Raw genomic sequence first — 21,421 nt, forward strand, 5'->3', positions numbered from 1 at the left:
GATAGCGTGTGGCTCCACGTTGGGGCGTAGTGAATATTTCTAGATTATCTCAGAATTCAGACTACTAACGCCATCTGTTGATGATAAAATACAATTAAATAATGTATCGGCTATTTACACGTTTTACTGACTAAACAAAGGATTTGTTTTAAAATCTCATCAATATCTGAACTCGAAGGTAACATAACATGTATAGTTAATGGCCTAAAGTTTCAGTAGGTCAAGTTCAAATTAATAGGTGCAGTGGATGACAAATTGATGACGCGTGGTGCAGACTGGGCAATTTGTTATTTTGTGATGTAATTTATTTACCAAATTAAGATCACGGTTGGTTCAGTGTGAAAGAACGCATTGGATGTCGGTTGATATATTTATTCAATAAAAATTATATTGAGGCATTGTAGATATAAAAAATATATATATATATATCTGTATTCCTTGACAATAGTCCTGCGTAGGAGGGCTGGATGCGCAAACAAATACAGAGAAAAGGTTAAAGGCAACGATGAATTGTATTAAAAAAATTAAAAATTATTAAATTTGATATAATAATCAGTCCTCTCATCAACAGATATAATCTCTACATCGATATCTCATTATTCTATAAATTCCGCATTCTTTATATCATCTCCCTCCCCATCTATAACACATCACAATGGGAAATTTCTGAATGAGGATAGTGTGAATTTCTGATGCATTGGGATATATTTTTACGGTATAAATCATCCTTCAAACGATGGATTGGCAATTTTTTTTTACCTAAATATAAAAATAAAACAACGAATGAGACCTTAAATGTTCAGATCAACACACTATGGACGGGAAAGGTATTTTTACCCGTTCGGTCGATTAATGCTTAAGAACGGGAAGGGTATTTTTACCATCTGCGCCGGCCTCATTTCAAAGTCAGAAAAGATGGAATTACCTATTTAATGTTTTTTATATGAATATTATGTACCAATCTCTTTGTTAAGGTCTTAACTTTTTCTCCTTTATGAGCCCTCTGTCCTCTACTGCTGGATACAGGCCTCTTCCCCTTCTTTCCATTTCCTCCGGTCGGTTGCTGCTTGCAGCCAGTTTCTACCCCCCCCAAAGCAATTATGTCATCGAACCATCTCTTTTGGGGTCTTCCGACACCTCTTTTGTTCTCCTTATTCTTAATAGGTCTCAACTATTTGTACATAATTTTCAAATCCCTTCGCCCCTTAAAAAATTATTAGCCCATATTTATTATATTTTATACTGAGATTCTTATTTTTAAACTCGAGCTGTGGTAAATACATATCATCGGGAGGGGAAAGTTAATAAGTGATTGAAAATTCGAATTTGTAAATCAATAACTCGATATATATCCACAATGATAAAATTAAAACGATATTTAAAAAAATATAACACAGTGTTGGTTGTTTTATCAAACTTGCTATATTATATTTAATAAATGGTGGATATTCATATACTGGTCCATTTTATTGATGCCGGCATATCGTGATGGTAGAAGTTGCACTCTATCTTGTTGAGACAGAACTTTCCAAATCGACATGGCTTGGGATGGAAAAAGGAACACGATATGTTGGAACAGTTTGGATAGAATTTGCATATTGACGGCAAAGTAGTGGCGGATATTGACTTGTAGTTTGAGGCAGGGACCACTCTGGATGCTGTAAAAAAAGAACATATATGTTAAAGTCAATTCTGTTAGATTTTATATACATATGTACCTATGTATGTAACCTGTCCGAGAGTATGGCCATACATGGTCTTCCAAATGAAACATTCCTCAAAGGAGTATGGGCATACATGAACGGCCGTGCTTAAAATTGAAGCCTGGTGACATTTATTTCTAAAATGGCAATTGTATTTAAACATTAAAACCACACTTCAGATTACTTTTTTGTTTCACTCACATTTTGATAATTTTTATATAAATCATGTTAACGGGTGTAAATATATTTTTATTCAAGAAAAAATGTTGCTTATAGCATTGACTATGATATAAAATTATTCTTCTAACCCATATCCGCACCCAATGGTGCATAGGGTACTGCATTGTATTTTCGCAGTTTTATTTTTATGGGTTCTTACATGAAGGCAAGGTGATCACTCCTGCACTTCAAGAAACAGTCCAAAATCACTGATATTAATATGTAATATTTATTTTTAGGGGGGGTCCCTCTGGAAGTTGAACCCGGGACCTCTAGCACTAGCACGGCAGCTAAACATGCTGACCATTACACCACGGAGGCGGACAAAATTAGAAAAACCTAGAACTATAAAAATTGAAAAAAACTCACTCCCCATAGACAGTTTTACCGGCAGAAACTCACTCCCGGACAGGTTTAATTCGGTCACTTTAACTGCAAACCAACAAGCTTAATACTAACCGACAGCAGGCGAGGCGGCCGCGGCCTGGTTGACTAGCTTGGTTTTGGTCTTGAGCACCTTGCTGTGCGTGTAGGGGCAGCCCATGCGCACGCAGGAGCGGTCGAAGCGGCACACGGGGTGGCCGTACGCGCACTCGTCCCCGTACGCGCAGGCCGGGAAGGCGCGGCAGGTGGCGGCGCCCGGGGACAGAGAGGCGGGCGCCGCTGGCGGGTGGTAGAATTCGCACGCCGCGCCCAGCCGGCAGTCGGGGTAGAAGCGGCACTTGGCCTCGCGGATGCTGAGCGTCAGCGACGTCCTGCGCTTCTTATCGGGCGGGACTGCAAATTAAATGGTCCCAATCAGGAAATATACCGATACACCGACTTCTGACTTTAAGACTCTTTTAAAATAAAATAACTACATACTACGTAATTTTTTCAACCAAAAAAATTACATAGTTTTGTCATATCCGACTGGCCTGATGATGTCGGTTACAAAAAAACCCTGTTGGTGGTCAAATAAAATTAATGTGGAAAAAATTAGATAGTTATTTTATTTTATAAAATGCAGTTTCACCAGGAAATGTCAGTACAAAACTTAAATTTAAGACTCTTCTTTGAGGAATAAATAACATGAACTCGTGTTGAACTGTTACGGTATTTTCATTTCATTGTTTAATATTTCATCATAAAAAGACTCACTCTTTTTACAAATTGTTCAATTTCAAGATCCGCCACTATTTTCGCGTTAAATTTGAGGAATTGCAAGCCAACATTATTCGCATCATACCGATCGAAATGCTTGAACGCGTTATCAAAAATTGGGCCTCTCGAATGGAATTCTAAAACGCAGTCATGGCCAACATTTGAAAGATGTTATCTTTAAAAAGTAAATGCTAAAATCTGCTCTTTACGATGATAGTAAAGATACCACAGTTAATTAGGATTTTTAGACATTTATTTAGACCGAAAAAAATAATAAATTTTATTCTTATATCAATTTGCAGATTAAGTCCGCAAATTGATTTAAGAATAAAATTAGACGCTGAATAATCTGATAATATTGACAAAATAAAACTTACGCGATGGTAGAGAATCATATTTGCTGGATGAAGAGGTTGTATCGATCGGTGCACTGGTCGACTTTGAATTTGAGTTATCATCATCTTTGAAAATAATCGGAGAAAAACTTTCTTTATGACTTGAAGGAGCGCTTTCTTCTGGCAATTTTCTTTTTGTTCCCGAATGTTTTTTGGACTCGCTAGTGCTCTTGTTGTTGCTCGTAACACCACTGTCAACCTTTTCCCTGTCTAGAATATCTTTAGTTTTCGGTGGCGATTTTTCCATTTCACAATTCGGTTTTGGATCAGTTTTTGTCGGACTATTTTTCCTATCAAAGTTAGACAGTGAAATTTTAATGTTTGTTCTATGGAGTGGATTGTCTTCAGTTCTTAGCGAAACAGATTTTCCTGTGTTGTTTTTATCTGAGTCTTCTTTGTCTATTGATTTCTCCGGATCGGCATCTTCCTTGACTTCGGGCTCAACCTGATTAGCCTCTTGCTTCTCTTTGACCAGCTTCTTTTCGAGAAAAATGTTGGGATCCAGGCCGTCGAGGGTGACGACAAATTGTGGATCTTTCTTCAAAGAGGTTTTTTTCATTTCTGTTTTGAAGTTTCTGAAATATGTCAGGGATTATTGGGTCAGTAAAAAACATAAAACAAAAAAACCAATACTTCTAATTGTAATCTGCAAACGATGGTGCATAGAGTAACTGTATTGTATCCACACAGTGGTTTCTAGATTGATAATTACATGAAGCCAAGGTGATCAGTTCTGTGTTTCGTTATTAGAGTGAAAAACACAAACATTTTTTTTTTTATGACCAGAAAATATAACTTTTTAACTTTATCGCTTAAGGATATCGGATTTTAAATACTCATCGTACATATCCATCATTCCTTAATTTATGCTTGATCCCACCAAGATTTTCTCGATCTTCCACTGTTTCTACTTCCAACTACATTCGCCTCATATGTTTGTTTTACCATTCTTTCTTCACTCATTCGTTCCACATGTTAAAACGATCTAAACATACCTTTTTAAATTTTACCGATAATGCTTTTATCAGGTTACATCTATTATAAATCATTTTGCAGCACATTAGCTCCAAACATTACACACAAAAATATATGAGGAATGACCTCCGTCCTTTGACTTTATACTATCTATCTCTACAAAGATACTTACAAAACTCTTGAAATAACAGGGCCATCAGTCTCACTTTTGGATTCAATGTGCGTTGGTACGTAATCCACACTCCTGAAATTGCCCAATTTTTTTCCCAACGGCTCCGGAACATACTCGCCGGATTCATCCTGCGTCACTCTCCTGCTCTCTCCGTCGCTCTCCAGATCTCCCAGGCTCTCTGTGTCCATATCAATCTCGAAATCGGAATTAGAATTTCGCCTTTCGTAAACGTTGGAGGACGGGACTTTGTCAGAAGACACTTCGATGATAATTTTCTTCGGATCTACATTCCTTCTCATCGGTCGAACCAGAGCCTTTATCTTGGGTTTAGATTCAGGATTTTTCGGAGGCATCTATGGGAATTTTTTTTTTAGTTAAAAGGCATAAAATTATGTATAATGAATTAGAAATTACAGAGCTGCAAACTTATATACAGAATTTTTGAAGAATCAACACAGTATTGCCAGTAACTGAAAATTACCAATTTTTTTGGTACTTATTTTTTAGGAATTTCGGAAGGGCCTGATATAAGGCTTATTTGTATTTGAGGGAGGATAATATATGATCGCAATATTTTTATGAAAATGTTAATAAATTACATGTATAGGTAAAATAAAATGAATTTCGTTAATCAAATATGACAAAATAGTGCAATGAATATGAATAATGTTACAATTTACTGAAAAAATAAAAATTATTTTAGAAATAAACAGGATTTATATGTGTGAATAGAAATCCTCAAACCACTCCTGGCACAAAAGTTCTTACAACATTTTGAGTGTGTCCAAATACTTGTTCACAAAATCTGGATTATCTCCAATTACAGGAGTTTTTTTCATATTATTTTTTAACATCTCATGTGTGTGATTAAAATCCAGGATTCGGACCTCACATACTAATATGTATAAGAGTTTCTGCTTAGTAAAAAAGCTTCTTTACATCTCACCAATAGATGTCTAGTGAAGTTCTAGTGATTCAAGAACAAGGTTTCTAAATTGGTTCATATATATAGAACTTCCAAGAATTTGAGTAGTGTGGTTGTCAATAATGGGTAGAATTGGTGAATGTTACACGTGTGTAAAGTGATCACTTAAACCAGCCTATGACGGTCGTCAGCCCTGTAAATGCCCAGACTTCCATATTCTTCTTCATCTTTGATGAGATGTCAAAAAACAATAGTTCTTCATTATGAGTTTTCCCTCTGCAGTCACTATGGTGGCATTTTGATTAAAGAAGTCTTAATGTAATTTAAAGTAAGCAATTTTGTAAGATAAGTGCTTTTTTAACTTGGGTGTTTTTAAGACCTCATATGAGAAATCATATGAGGTTTAAATTTTTTTTGCTATTAGAAATTAAATAGTTAATTATACTAACGTTTAGCAGGGACTTGTGAGCGTCTGCAACAGCCCTCATCAGCAGTTGGGTGGCGGGGGCTCCTGAAAATATAGTGGGCCGGGGCGGAGCCCTAACTATGCTAGCCACTGCTATGGGGGTGTCTTCATCACGCTTAGGGGGCAGAGGAACCACTCTGGAAGAGAAAAATTACCCAAGTCACGAAAACCTCAGAAAAAATCTCGGACACTATAAGTAACATTTTGAGTAGATTGAAAATTTGAAAGACAACAATTTTATTATATGGTTATTCTTCAGAATTTGTGGAGGACTATAGTGCATTACCATAATGATGTGGAAAACCCGTTTGACAACAATGCTTAAGGTCTCATTCTGAAAGGGGTCCAATTCCCTAATATATTAAAAATAAAACACTTGTTTTTTTACCAAATGAGTATGTATTATATTTTTACGACTAGTTTCGGAAGCTACTACTATGCTTCTATCTACAGGTGTAAATATAAACTTGAGTTTATATTCAACCACAAAGTGAATGCCGAAACAATAAGTAACATCCCTAATATATAATAAATTATCACTTGTACAGAGTAATCATTTAAACCAGCCTATGACAAATTGTAAGCCCTGTAAATACTTTGATCTTATTTTATGCTGTTGTATGCTATGACAAAGTAAAATTTAAAGGCAATTGTGAGTATATATGTCAATGAAATAAAAATGTACCTTGAGCCAATTCTTCTCCTAATAGTAATTTCTTCTTTACTAGGTTCAATCTCATCTTTTGAGTGTGTCTTTTGTTCTCTTAGAGTCAGTCTGCTTTTTATAGATACCTTTTCATTAGTCGCACTGGGATTTTTATCGAGATGTATTCTGAAATGAACATTAATTAATGAACAATAACACATGCGTATAAATATGTTAGAATGTGAATACATAATGTTAATTTTATTATAAAAGGATTCGTAAGATTCCCTTTGTATTTATAATAATCCCGAATCCCAATAATTTCATTTGGCAAATTCGCTTCTAGAAATAACGTATTTCAGAAAGTTAGCAATGTATTGCATCATTACGTTGGTTGCAATGCTGTAAAAGCCGGGGCGTCACTTTCCCCCTTGCAGCGCAAAATTCATCAGCAGGGTATCTAAAATCTGCAGCATTTTAGTAATGGCGAGGTAATAGGGGATGCGAGTTTTGGAAATTTGATTCTTGGAGAAAGAACTAATGACGTCATATTTGATGATGCCACAAATTATTCACAATTATCTATTTTTAAAATTAAATATAAATAGTTTTATCTATTGTATCTCCCTAAAGATAGTAATGGCTTCATTCTTTTCAGTTACCCGCTCTAATACATACGTGGAATTGGGACCACAAACTCAGCATTTATAATCATAGTACACGGTCCTTAGAAGGAAATTTTTGAGGTAAAAATGCTCCCATTTTAACACATTGCTGTCGGGCAGTTTTTTCATCAACCCCGACCCTAATTATACTCAGTCTCCCGCCCGACCCTCAGTATACTAATCACAAGTAACCGCAAACCCGATTCCTATCAGTACAATGTTTTTTGGCGTCTCTCGCGCTCGACCAAAAGTAAGCAAATAGAACACTTACAAGCGTCTCCGCTCTCTACCAACAGTATATAAAAGATCCTTTGAAGCGGTTCCCGCAAAACAATGTGTTAGCAAATAGTTTAAAAGTCGGTTATAATAATTGAAATTACCTTTCTGATGTGCTAGAATCGTGCTTTTCAATTTTTCCCTTACTGGACTGGTACGGGTTGACCATATTCACTGTTCTCGTTATCACGGTTCTATCATTGGAGATGGTGACCGAGTTGGGACGCACACCGAGCCGGTCTCGAAGCGGTCTCTTGGGAAGGTTCAACTCAATCATCGGAAGTTCCAGAGTCCCAGGTTTGGGTCCGGGAGGCGATTTGTTAGGAGCCGTGATGGTTTCTCTTTGCTTTAGGGCCGGTGGCGGTGACTTGGCAGGAGTGAGAGACTCTTCGGGGACTGGAGAATGTTCTCGGTGCAATGGGGGCGTTTTAATTTCAGGGACGGTTTCAACGGGTATCTGCAGAAATTAAATTGGTCTTGAGAAAATGTGAATAAGGATAATCTACAGAAACGTATACAGTGATGCCTCGCATAACGAATGCTGCGTATAATGAACATTCTGTTCATCGATTAAGCGACCCACACAACGAACCTCACTTCACACAACGGACTGTATTGTATTTCATCTGTCTGGTCATATCGTATTTCATCGTGTAGGGTTATGGTCCCGTGGTTAGTGTCGCGGACCCGTGAGTCAGAGTTTCTCGGTTCGAACCCACTCTACCACAATTTGATACCTATTTTTAATAAAAAGCTGCTAGCCTCACAGAAATAGTAATATAAGCATTTTTGTAATAAATAAAAATATTTCTCTTTTTACTTATATTTTATAATTATCTTGCCACTCAAACGCTCCAGGGTCGCTCGCAGCTAATGCAGTTATACGAACTTGATGTGGAAGACTTTATTGAAGAATACCGAGAAGAGCTGTGACAACTGAAGAGCTCCAAGCCCTTCTAGTCCAGCAACAAGATGAAGCTCAAAGGGTAGCTTCATCTGACAATGAAGAGGAGCAACCAAATCAACCAATTTCAATTGCTGCCATCAAGGACATTCCGGTCAAACGGAGAGAGGTTCAGGAGTTCACCAACACTCACTATTCAAACTAAGCTAAGGCTGACAGGATCAACAATCTGCAATAACTCCATCGGCCTTTATTTCCGACAGGCATTGAAAAAGAGGAAGAGACAACCTTGGAAAGGTTTTTCAAGAAGTTAGCAGCAAAGAGAATGCAAAAAGAATGCAACAAGAGCTCCAGTAGACTCTCCTAAATCCGAGTCTGACTAAAAAATAAAAAATAAATGTGTGTATCTTTTTATGTTATAGTACCATATTTTACACTAAAGAATTAATTTTTTTTTTAAACATGTATTCTTATGGGAAAACGCGTTTGTATATACCAACATTTTGCATAACGAACTTCCTCCTGGAACGAATTAAGTACATCATGCGAGGCATCACTGTAATTTTTTTTTTACAAGGAATAACTCGCAAAGCCTCTATTAGACTCTAGTCTGCATGTAGGATAGTAAGGATAGGGAAGATAAATGTTACATGAAGGTAAACAAACACCAAGACCAATTGAAAACAAATTTTTCTTGAATTTACTTTGCACTTGGCGGGAATAAAACCCGCGATGCCCGTTTTACAGTCGAGCGTCTAACCAACTACGCCACGGCGCCTGTCAAATAATAATTTAGACATGATATTCAGAAACTTACCGTAGACTCTTCGTTGAAATCGACTCCCATTAATTCTTCGGCTTCAGTTCGAAGATTGATAAAATCTTCATCCTCCGAGCCAGAATCCATATGCTCCGAAAGTTTTTTTTTCAAACTTTGTATTTTAGCGTTGATTTGGTTCATCTCTTTAATTTTTTCCGCTCTGGGCTGCCCCGTTAAAACGGAAGAGGAGACTTCAGCGATGGTCATAGAAGGAACATCCGACGAATCGGTGCTGTTGAAAAGGTCTTTGGATGTGTCTGAAAGTTGGCTGACGGTGTTAGGATCGATAATGGGGAATCTGTTCCGGTTTAACAGTTTCCTGCGAGATTTGCTTTCCTCGCTATTTGAAGATGTTTGCATGTCGACAACCATGGATGATTTATAGCCGTGCGATTTCAGGATCTGTCCGGCAAACACGTCGGTTATCGAGGGAGAAGATTCCTTTTCGAGGTTCATGAGAAGCGGCGGGACGTTTGGTCGGATCCTTTCCGACTCGTGAGTAGCGTTCTTTTCCTTCTTAGATTTCTTCGCCTTGAGTTTCAGCTTCGCTTTATACTTTTCCTTTTCTTTCTCCTTCTTTTTGTCTTTATCTTTGCGTTCTTTTTTCAAACTTGAGTCTGTGGAGTGTTTTGTTTTAGATTTTTTTGCATTGGTAACTAAAATGCCAAAATCGACAGTAAAAGATAAAAAATCATAAACAAAAAACCTTAAATAAGAAAAGAATACTAAAATTATAATTTTGCTTATATAAATTTGTACATCAGAGAAATAAGGTCCTATGAGATAAAAACAAACGATCTCAATAAATCAACAAGTGTTAGGTATACAAAAGCTAGTACGAGTACAGGTATGCAACCGCAAATGCGATAACTGCTATTCTCTGTTTCCTATAGTACCCTACTATGCCTATATTTTCATTCTCAAGTAGCAGTAATATAATTCGTCCTAAGCTCATTCACTAATTTCATCTACATCTACAAGCATTAAATATTCAATTACTCTATATCCATCTGATTCTGAAGTGTACAACTGATCACAATATGATATGATAATGTTTAAGTTCACACAGCGTCGGTTCGATGTGCAACAGAAAAAAATATATATAAATAAAAATGAGAACTTAATTCCGGAATTGGAATAAATATTGTTAAGTGAATTATTTATATGCAAATCTTGAAGATTTGTCAAATTGAAGTGATCAAACAAGGCTAAGCGAAACACAGAAGAATCTCTATAATAAGATCAATTATTATTTTGTCAAGTATATCGATAGGATTATGTCCCTCGACATGTTTGACAAATTATATGATGTAAGACACATGTTCATGAAGGAGTAATGGAACCAACCGAGAGAAGTATTAATGGTAACCTCCTGAAGCTTCTGTAGTACTTGGTGGAGCCAACCGACAAATGCTTCGGTATTATTAGTGAGAAATAGTTGGAGATCATCCTCCATCTGCGATCTAGTTCTTTTATTGGCCACCATAACCATCACATAGTCTGGAAGTTCGTCATCTAAAAAAAATCGCATTCAGGATGTCAGTCGGACACGACAACAAATTAATTAAATAAAACAAGTATAATTACTCACCGACATAGCAACCCAGCTCCATTAACTTGGCTTTAATAGCGCTCTGAAATAAATAATAGTATCAGAGCAGGATAGTTTACTAAACTCATAATAATAATAATAAAAGTGATCATAACTTTGTGAATATTTTATAAAACTTACACGCATCTTTTGACCGACTTCACTACCGATAGCCTCCATTTTCAAAAATTAATATGTTTGCAGAGTTTAAACTGAATTAAAATTTTTATATTAAATACATTCTTATCTAATAATAAGTCAAATTTGTTTTACGATATTTTTGTAAAACCCGATGATGTTGACATTTTTCCAGAGAAAAATACTATAGTAGACTACTAATTTACTAATTATATACTAAGTACAAATATGGTGTTGCAAGTATATCAAAACCGTATTCCATCAAGTACCTACCTACTCCGGGAGGGTCGGATACCTTGCGGGAAACCCGCGTGCACAGCGTGGCCACACAATGGGTGTAAACTTCGCGCCTCGGAGTTAAGCTTGGACCAATGCCTTTTTTTAGACATAAAAGATGCCAGAACTCACTTCATATTAAGCGTTTTTGAAAAAAAAACAAATATCATGTTTTATTAATTTGATGAATTATATAAATATAGATTGAAATTATGTAAGCTCAAACATCGTTTCGTCTAATTGATTTTAAAAATCCAAGAAAAAAAATCAGTGAAAAAAAGTGCCGGAACGCCGTTCCACCGCGTTGCATGAAAAAATCCCTGGCTTTGGACTTTGATATTCTATGCGTTAGATAGTTTTTAAGGGGTCCTTAGATGTGGATATACAGGATGTGGGCGGGAATTTTGGATTGAGATTTCATATTTAAGGACGAAAAAGCAATAATACATAAAAACATTTTTAAGAAATTTAAGGGAAAAAGGTAAGGTTAAAGAGAAACTTAAACCTAAGGTTTTTTTACCTTCATTGCATCGCGGCATATTAACTTAGTAATTTTAATGTATGTATGTGTGTTCAAGGAAAAGTATACATAAATTAGAGTTACATCATACTCAATGGGTGCTTAAAAGCTCATTGTTATAAATATTACAACTATGTTTACACTTTTTAGGTATTTGCCAGTATTTTATTAAGGATTCCGAATTTTTGACAGTAACGCACGAGTGAAAAAGTATACTAGCGATTAAAAAAAATGAAGGTGAGAGTATCCAGAAAGACACACAACACAATTTTAAAATGGTGCCCAAGATCTTAACTGAATCGAAGAACGGTTCGTTCTTGTGTAGTATATTCGAACTTTGAGGATTATGTATGAATTAATACATCATACATACCATGCAATCTCTACAGGTCCAAAAGTGGGTTAAACGGGAGGTTTATTTGACTAGTGACCGGGTTTTGTCGTGACCGACATTATCAAACTGGTCTGATGATGCCGGTAATGACAAAACCCATTCTCTTCTTAAAGGGGTGGGAAAAGATATTTAGTCAAAGCTATGAAAATGAATAAAACCAAATATTTCATGTTTTCATAAAAATGAGTAGAAATAAAACAAGGTTATTTAAATCTGTGGCAATTTTATTACATAAAAAAGATTTTAGGACCTTATAATCAGATTTTTTACATTTATTTATTATGATTATTCACAGCTTAAAATAATATAGGTTTATATAAGTTCTAAAGGGAGTATATCATTTTTAAAATATTTATTTTTTATTTCAAAACAATAGTGACAATAGTTGAAATTAATTTTCCGAAATACACAAACAATCAAAATGCAAATATTATACAATTTTGATACAAAATTAATCCTCATTTGTATAAAAAATAATAATCCATGAATTTTCTCAACTACCCAAATACATTTTTCACGTACCTACTTAAAAAAACCCCACAGGCGTTTGGTACTTTCCATAATTCAAAAAAATATATTTCATACAATCATGTCGACCGATTTTCGGTAAAATATCGTAAATGCTAGTCAGGTGAATCCATCCAAAAAAGTACCTGTTTTTTTTGTCGGATCGTGAGTATATTTACTTGCGCAGATTAAGTACAAAAAAAACTTGCGTTTACGTTTTGATGGGAAAGAGTTGATATAATGCAATTTTAAAACAATAATTAAAAAAATACACCTGGCATCAAATCGATCATAATGTGGATTATAAATTATAACTAACTAACTAATTATCATGCCGATCTCCGCAAGGGTAGGCACAGAGAATAAAACGCCACACTACTCTGTCTTTGCAAATATTTTTCGTTTCTTCCACATTCATGCATCTCCTAATACAAACTGGCCGATTACTTCGACTCCTGACTTGACCGCTATCAAGTATTTGACATACTTGATCATGCCAAGTTTTACTTGGTTCTTCTCTGCTCCTATTTACAACTAAATTCGCCTAATAAATTTGTTTTACCGTTCGTTCTCACTCGTTCCACATGTCCAAACCATCTCAACCCACCTTTCTTAATTTTAAACGATAATGCTTATCTCAGCCTTGCATTCTTTCTTTATATCACCATTCGAACATCTATCATACATAATTTTTCCGCATTTACGGTTTTTAATACATTACTATCTAAATAAATTTATATAAATAAATAATATATGTTACTGCAATATTGAATATAAATTTAGGTATCGATTTTACGTTAGCAATAAGTAAAGTGAAACCTTTGGTTATGTGAACTTAATTCTTTCCGTGTTTACTTCATCACTATCATTTCACACGTACATATTATGACGCAGTTCTGTTATTATGACGTTCTTAGTCTGTGATCTCATCGAGATCGTCCGTTCGCACAGAGTCATTTTTGTTGTTGGATTTTAGTTCGTAATTCAGGGATGTCGTAACCAAAGGTTCCACTGTATTTCAAAAAGGTTTTACGTTTACGAAATTTACATTTTTAAATTTGACGTTTGTACAACTATGCCTAAACACCCAACGTAATATTTAATCTTCCTTTTACCTCGACGTTGGCAATCACTCTGGCAAGGGCTTTTCTATCTTCACAGCTCCCTCACATGTCATTATCCCGGTCCAATCTCTTACATCTCAGCCAAGATGTTTGCCTTCTGCCAGGATCATGCTGCTCCTCAAATTTCCCTATCAGTATCCTTTGAAGCAAACTGTAGATACCTCTTACCCCGCAGAATGTGACTAAGATTTGAAATTTTACGGAATTTAACGTCTTTTAGCAGTTGTCTACTGCAATTGGCTCTCCTAAAATCCTCCGAGTTGCTGACTAGATCTGTCCATGGTTCATAGTAAAAATTCTAAAATGTTTTGAAGACATAGGTGACATGCTAATATATTAATATGTATTCGATCATCACTGACCAAATTCCTCATTTTCCTTACTACATATATGGGTTTAGATTTTTTCTTTCTCTTAAAAATTTCGTATCGCATTTTACTTATTTAGTTTGTGAAATAGAGCAATTATATATATATTTATACAAAAAGAAGATTAATAAATAAATATTACTAATTTAAAAATATGCGCTGTAAAAAGTACACTATTGAATAGGGGATATTTAATTTACATTAAAATTTTGTTAACTTTAGGATGTGTATTGTTGACATTGGACTTATCCATATAATCCACGTTTTTGCTAAAGTCGACGCTGTTGGCAACTTTTTCGATGGTTTGATCTTTATCAGTCTTAATTTTTTCGCTCGCTCGCTGCTTGAATGGCGATGTGCCATTTTTGTTGACACTAGAGTCGCGGATGTTTGCAGAAAGGGCCTGGTCTTGGTAGGTGGAGAGTTTAACCAACCCGTCTTGCGGTTGGACCCTTTTTACAGCGGGGGTTGGTTCGGCGTCGCCGTGCTTACTCTCCCCCAAGGTGATTTCCATCATTTCGTTTTCCGAGCTCAGGGTGTCGGGGCACTTATTGGCGTCGTTAGGTGCGGCTGGGTAGGTGTAGTTGGACGTCATCGGGACCTATAAAAGCGAGATAAACATCTATTGAGAGATAAGCAAACGACCAGTAAATGCGTCACTCCCCTATTTGTATCTTCCTACTGTGAAACAAATTGAATACACAATAAGTACATACACGTAAAAAAGAAAAACAACATGTTAAGGCATATTGGAATCAAACGTAGCAGTTTCCAAGTGATACTGGTATATATTTATTTAAACTTCATGAACAGAAAATAAATAATTACATTGGCGGGCTTATTGCTAAAAAGCAATATCTTCTTTATATAAATTTATTACTACTATTCACACTTATAATCACCCAATGATGCAAGGTTTATTAGATAGTTTATTATGCAATATCAGGTATCAGTCTAATATTGAATAAATATTAGATTGAAAAAAAAACCCTAATTTATTATAAACCCTTCTGAGAATCGACCCGAGAGCTCCAGTATGGTAGTTAAATGTGATTTATATATATTTATATATATATATATATATATATATATATATATATATATATATATATATATATATATATATATATATATATATATATATATATATATATATATATATATATATATATATATATATATATATACATATATATATATATATATATATATATATATATATATATATATATATATATATATATATATATATATATATATATATATATATATATATATCGTGCGTGTGTACACATACACGACACATTATTACGTTGTCTGGTACGTCTTCTTATTTTCATCTTTGAAAGCTCTAACCATATATAATAATGCTGGAATGAGCACAATAACAGAATGTCGTAAGACAGACTTCCACGTATCTCCCTTCAAGATAACCCCGAAGGACGTAGACCCCCGAAAAGGTGAAGAGATAGCGGGCAGTCGATATCCCAAGAGGAATAGCCAGCGGCCCAGGCAAACCCACAGGATCTAAAGGAGGAGAATGAAGGAGGAAAAGATGAAGGAGGAAAGAAGGATGTATCACAATATTACCATTGACACTGCAGTGTGTGACGTGGATCTCGGACAGTTGGTATTCCGCAGAGGTAAGGGTGGCTCGCTACCAAACAGACAGCGAACCCTTGCGGCTGCTACGCACGCGCACAGTGCAGCCGAGGATAGAATGCCTTGCACTCCCCCTACTGCCAGAGAAGTGTTACTGGTATGGCTAAAATCAGAAAGAAGAAGAAAACTGTGATGCCTGTTACCAAGTACTACTTAGGGAGGTATCAGTATTGTAAGGAAGTTTATCGTACTGAAGAAAATTAATACAAAGAAAAAACAAAAATCAATGACTTAATTTTTTTTTTACAAAATTGTTATTAATATTAGTATATAACCACTCACCGAGATTTTTATGTCTACCGGTTTCGAGACGTACTCGTCTCTTCGTCAGAACAATCACTATCACAGCATGCAAACAATACCACCCTTCACCACCATAGCACCATTTACACACTCAAAACTACACAAAATGTCTAACACATGTGATTTTTGGTCGACCCGAAGACCAACATGCACTAAAGTTTTCAACACAGACATGCGTTACGAGCCGAGGTTAAACATGCACTAGAATTAGACATATTAATAACATTTTTGTAAAAAAATAAATAAGTCAAAATGACTTACCACAAAGTAAATGATTTAAGTATTAATAATATTGAGAATAAAAATCAATGAAATTTAAGTTATCTTTGAATCTCAGCTCAGGACGCCAGTATTCACATTCTAGTCTAGAAAGCTGATTTTTCACTGTGCGGAAAACTCAATTAATTCACAATCTTTTGAGAGTATCCAAATCTATGTTCACAAATCAGGGTTTGTCCACTTAAGAGTTCTTGACAACCACACTACTTAAATTTTTGGAACTCCTGGACATATCATTAATCTCACTACTCTGTATACATGGGAGCTCATTAGAGCCATGTTGCATTGAAAAAGCTTTTATTTAGAAGATACTTTTTACTAAGTTTTTATTTTTATTTTACTTACTTATTAATCATTTTTAAGGTTAATAAGGTTAAAAAAGTAAATAAAATACGTTATGAAACAAAAACAAAGAGTGGAATATAGTAAAAATAAAAATAAGGTTTTAAAAAACATAGTCACAATAGCAACAAAATAAACAAGACTGAAATGCAAATATTTTATTTATTTTAATTTTTTTCAAAACATATTACATACATAAGTCATATATATAATATTCCCGATGAGCAATTTCTATTTCTCATTTTGGGACATGGGATTAAGGTTAAAAAGACTGGAACACAAATAATAATGTTGCAAAAAATATATTTTTTAATAACCAAAACTAATACATGGCAAAACATGAAAAAACAATATACAGGTATAATAAATAGCCATAAGAAGCATTTTTAACCCTTTCCACTCTGACCATTTTTTCTCATAACTGATCAGCTGCTCTGATCAAAAAAATGCAACGTTTTTCTACCATTAAAATAAATATTTTGGTTCCCTAATTTTGGGACACTCTGTCTGGCAATTCGTATGACCATGTTAATTAAGATTAACTGTATTTATCTGAAATATTTTTTGGTAAAATATACTTGGGTGATAGAGAAATCGGTGATTAAAGTTATACCTGTATCTATTGTGGCCCACGGAGCTGCCTACTAGAATCATACTGGCCAGAATGTCTGGCCTACAGAGTGGTAAGAGTTAAAAGAAATAAATGAGAAAAATATAAGGTAAGAAGCATATTCAAAACAAACAAATGAGAAAAAATAAGAAAGTAAAAATTTTTTTTTTTGTTGATTGGTTGTTAGATACTCACTCTTCCCCGTGATGCTGCCGATTGACGGCGGTCCTAATGACCAGGGCAAGCAGGGTTAGCTGCAGCGAGCACGCTATAAGCCAGAGGGCTCGCGACCAGCACGCGCCGCCCCGACGCCCTCCCGCGTTCCGGTGGACGCTGCGGTGGACGCTCCAACCTGCAATAAGCAGACGACCGGACGTTATACAGTGCCAGCTCGCTAATCCGAACGTAAATCCTGGTTCCAACTCTAATGTATGGAAGTGAAACATGGAGTTGGCAAAAGAAGGATGAAAGTAGACTGAATGCAGTCGAAATGCGATCTCTCAGAAGAATGTGCGACAAAACAATGTATGATAGATGTGCGAATAGTGAAATAAGGAAGGAATGCAAAGTTGAGATAAGCATTATCGATAAAACTAAGAAAGGTGTGTTGAGATGGTTTGGACATGCAGAACGAATGAGTGAGGAAAGAACGGTAAAACAAATTTATGAGGCGAACGTAAGTGGAAAAAAGAGCAGAGGAAGACCGAGAAAAATATGGCACGATCAGGTATGCCAAATACTTGAAAGTGGTCAGGTTAGGAGTCGTAACAATCGGCGGGTATGTATGAGGAGATGCATGAACGTGGAAGAGGCGAAGAATGTTTGCAAAGACAGAGTGGTGTGGCGTTCTATTCTCTCTGCCTACCCCTGCGGGGAAGCGGGGTGATGGTTAGTTAGTTAGTTAGTTAAATCGTGCAGTGGGTCGTTCGGATTACCGAGTGCTTTGCGAAAAATCAGAGAAAAAAGGAAATTTCGGTTTATGAAAATGCTCTTTACTTTAATTTATGTATTTTAAATTAAACACAGATTTTTTGAGTCTACTAATTTGTATTTTAAAATGATTAAGGAAACACTTGTTTTTATACCACTTGAGTTAACTAGATTTGGAAACTAAACTTCCATCTTTAGGTCTGAATAATAACTATTATTCATTATTAATAGTTAATACCTCTAATACATTTTCAGGTAAGACCTCGTTTGTAAACACGATTAGAGTTACGGCAGAGTACGGTACTAACCGCAGGTCTCTGGCCATAATCCTAAAGCGAAACAACTGTCACAACAATAAATAATTTACGTGGACTTTGAATTTGTCGTCGAAGTAAACTTTAAGGGCTGCTTTCTCAAATAATATCAAGTTTTTAAAATATTTAAACTACTATAAAATGCAATTCAAAATCATTTTTTTTGTAATGGATATTTTCATTGCATTCAAACTCGGGAATCAACCTAATTTAAAAAGTAATTAATAAAATTTTCAGGATGTCCATTTTTTTTAAAATAATTTAAATTAAGGAACTACCCCAATTATCAATAAAAAATGATTATAATAAATATTATTATTAAAAAAAATATTGATATAAATATTCCAAAGTGATGCAAATCCAGTATTTGGCAACTGTTTTTTTGACACATTTAAAATTGTGATTGAAATGAGATTTAGGAAGTAAGTATTCTAGTACATGAATAATTCGAAACAGAATCCTATACATTTTATGAAGGTTTCTTTTTAAAATAAAAAAGTAACTAATTTCAATCACAGATGTCGCCGACGAACGAAGTTACATGCAGTTGATCGTTTTATTGAAGCATAAATACAACCTTCCCAAATTTGAGTGATGTGGTTGTCAATCATGGGTAGAAAGGTAAATGTTACACATAGTACAAAATGATCACTTGATGGACAATATTAATTAATGCCCAGGCTATCATATTCCTTTTTCAAATGGACTTTTTCAGCTTTTTTGAGATATCCATTCAAAGTGTTAATAAAAAGTAATTACTTCAGCCAGCCAATGCCAGGTCATAAGCCCTGTGAATTCCTAAACTTACATATTACTCCCTTTCTATAAAAAGATTCTTTCATTTCTGTTGAATATTCAGTAAGAATCTACCCAGTTTCTTTATACCGAGAAATTGATAATAAATTTTCATAAGTCCCTTGTAGGCACTTAGAGCAAGCATGATAAATTCAAGCAGTAAAAATTTATTCATATTTAAATGGCATTTTCCATATAAAATTCTCGTTATTTATACATTACACACGAGCAGTTAGTATGTAGGGTGATAAAAGAGATAGCCACCTATTTGCAAATAAATAAAATACGAAAAACTCGAGATAAAATTTCAGAGATAATTCAAAATGTAATATTATTTTTTAAATGAAGCTTCTCAGGTCGCGATTCGATGAACGATAATTAGATGAGAATTGAGTATGAAATTTCAAGGACGCGTCACGTATTAGGCATATTTCGTTACACGAGAGAGAAGAAAGATATATCGTAGAGAGAAGAAGAAATAGAGGCATACATTCCGACGCCACGAGAGTGGAGCGAAAGAGAGCGACGCATACAAAACGATACCAAGCGATAGAATAAGAAAGTATCGCGCTTTTGCCTTCATACAATCAACTATCGAGATAAGATCACGGGTCGATACGATGCAGTGCCCTATGCACCACTGGGTGCAGATAACGGTTAGAAGAAGAGTCCGATTAACCCTGGACATATTAATGATTCGGCAGTCACTTTGTGGTATAATAATTACGTAAAAGTAGTAAGTAAAAGTTTTTAGCAAGTAAGAATAAGAAATTAAAATGAATGTTTCATTTACATTTTTTTTTGTAATATTAGTGTATAATCACTTACGGGGATTATTTGTCTACCGGTTTCAAGAAGTAACTGTCTCTTCGTCAGGACAATACTACAACAGCATGCAAACAATACTACACGTTACTACCCTAGCACTGTTCACACACTTATTTCGTCACGTGTGATCATAGTATTGTTTGCATGCTGTTGTAGTGATTGTCCTGACGAAGAGACGGGTACGTCTCGAAACCGGTAGACAAAATTCTTGGTGAGTTGTTTGTTATATGTTAATATTACTATTATCTTTGTAAAAGAATATAATAGTAAAAATGAGTAATCACAAAGTAAATGCTTTAAATATCAAGAATATTGAGTATAATATTTCATTTGTTGAAATAAAGTTGATAATAAAATGGAAAAAACCCCTAGAATGCGTTTACACGCACGTCATTCTGTCGGTTTGTTGTAATTACACTGTTTACCAAAATATTCTCTTTATAGAGTTGTAAAATTTGACGAGAAAAAAAGCCGAGAGAAAACTCATTTCGCAGAATGTCGTAGTGCTATTATTCACGGCTACGACACGGTACAATAATACTCGTAATTCCAAATAAGTAAGACCCTACGACAACACTAAATGAAAATTACAAAGCCTGCCCAATTTCGTGGAAAATTTAAACTGTTAAAAAACTGTGTTTAATGAATCGGAATACTAATTTATCTTATGTTCTTACGCCCATTCTCTACAAATTTTAAATGTTTGTTTTATATATATATATATATATATATATATATATATATATATATATATATATATATATATATATATATATATATATATATATATATATATATATATATATATATATATATATATATATATATATATATATGTATATATATATATATATATATATATATATATATATATATATATATATATATATATATATATTATATATATATATATATATATATATATATATATATATATATATATATATATATATATATATATATATATATATAGATCTGATACAGAAGATTCTAGGCTTCCTGACAGACCTAGTCTTGCAAAGCGTTTTTTTTATATAACTAATTTGCGAAATTGTGAAACAAAATTGTATCCCGATTTTACTGTGAATTTACATTTAAAAGCTTTCAATATCCCTGTCACTGCCAATCTAA

At 34.6% G+C, this 21,421-nt stretch overlaps 2 protein-coding genes across 3 annotated transcripts in view; both read right to left on the reverse strand.

Annotated features, from left to right (window-relative positions):
• Positions 1-1,320: 1,320 nt before the first annotated feature.
• Positions 1,321-11,215, reverse strand: Nab2 (Nuclear polyadenosine RNA-binding 2). 2 transcript variants are annotated; one of them, XM_088259957.1, is made up of 11 exons: positions 11,042-11,215; positions 10,901-10,943; positions 10,657-10,824; positions 9,307-9,926; positions 7,690-8,042; positions 6,684-6,830; positions 5,982-6,135; positions 4,608-4,960; positions 3,443-4,035; positions 2,382-2,699; positions 1,321-1,658 (listed from the first exon to the last, which is right to left on the reverse strand). In XM_088259957.1, the coding sequence occupies exons 1-11, from the start codon at positions 11,078-11,080 to the stop codon at positions 1,450-1,452; spliced, it is 2,997 nt and encodes a 998-aa protein (XP_088116083.1). In that variant the 5' UTR covers positions 11,081-11,215; the 3' UTR covers positions 1,321-1,449. The 2 variants fall into 2 exon arrangements, with proteins under 2 accessions (XP_088116083.1, XP_088116075.1); XM_088259949.1 differs by having other exon boundaries at positions 9,307-9,965.
• A 2,629-nt stretch (positions 11,216-13,844) lies between these two features.
• LOC148313589 (uncharacterized) overlaps positions 13,845-21,421 on the reverse strand; it is an 83,421-nt gene continuing 75,844 nt past the window's right edge. The window contains exons 4-6 of the mRNA XM_088260020.1: positions 17,619-17,775; positions 15,818-15,992; positions 13,845-14,828 (exon numbers count right to left, since the gene is read on the reverse strand). Of these exons, the coding sequence (XP_088116146.1) occupies positions 14,424-14,828; positions 15,818-15,992; positions 17,619-17,775 (737 nt within the window). The 3' untranslated portion in view covers positions 13,845-14,423. The remainder of the gene's footprint in view (positions 14,829-15,817; positions 15,993-17,618; positions 17,776-21,421) is intronic.

Source organism: Brachycentrus maculatus, unplaced genomic scaffold (assembly GCF_059751285.1).
Source record: "Brachycentrus maculatus isolate JH-2025_06_01 unplaced genomic scaffold, ASM5975128v1 h1tg000007l, whole genome shotgun sequence".
Lineage (NCBI taxonomy): Eukaryota > Metazoa > Arthropoda > Insecta > Trichoptera > Brachycentridae > Brachycentrus > Brachycentrus maculatus.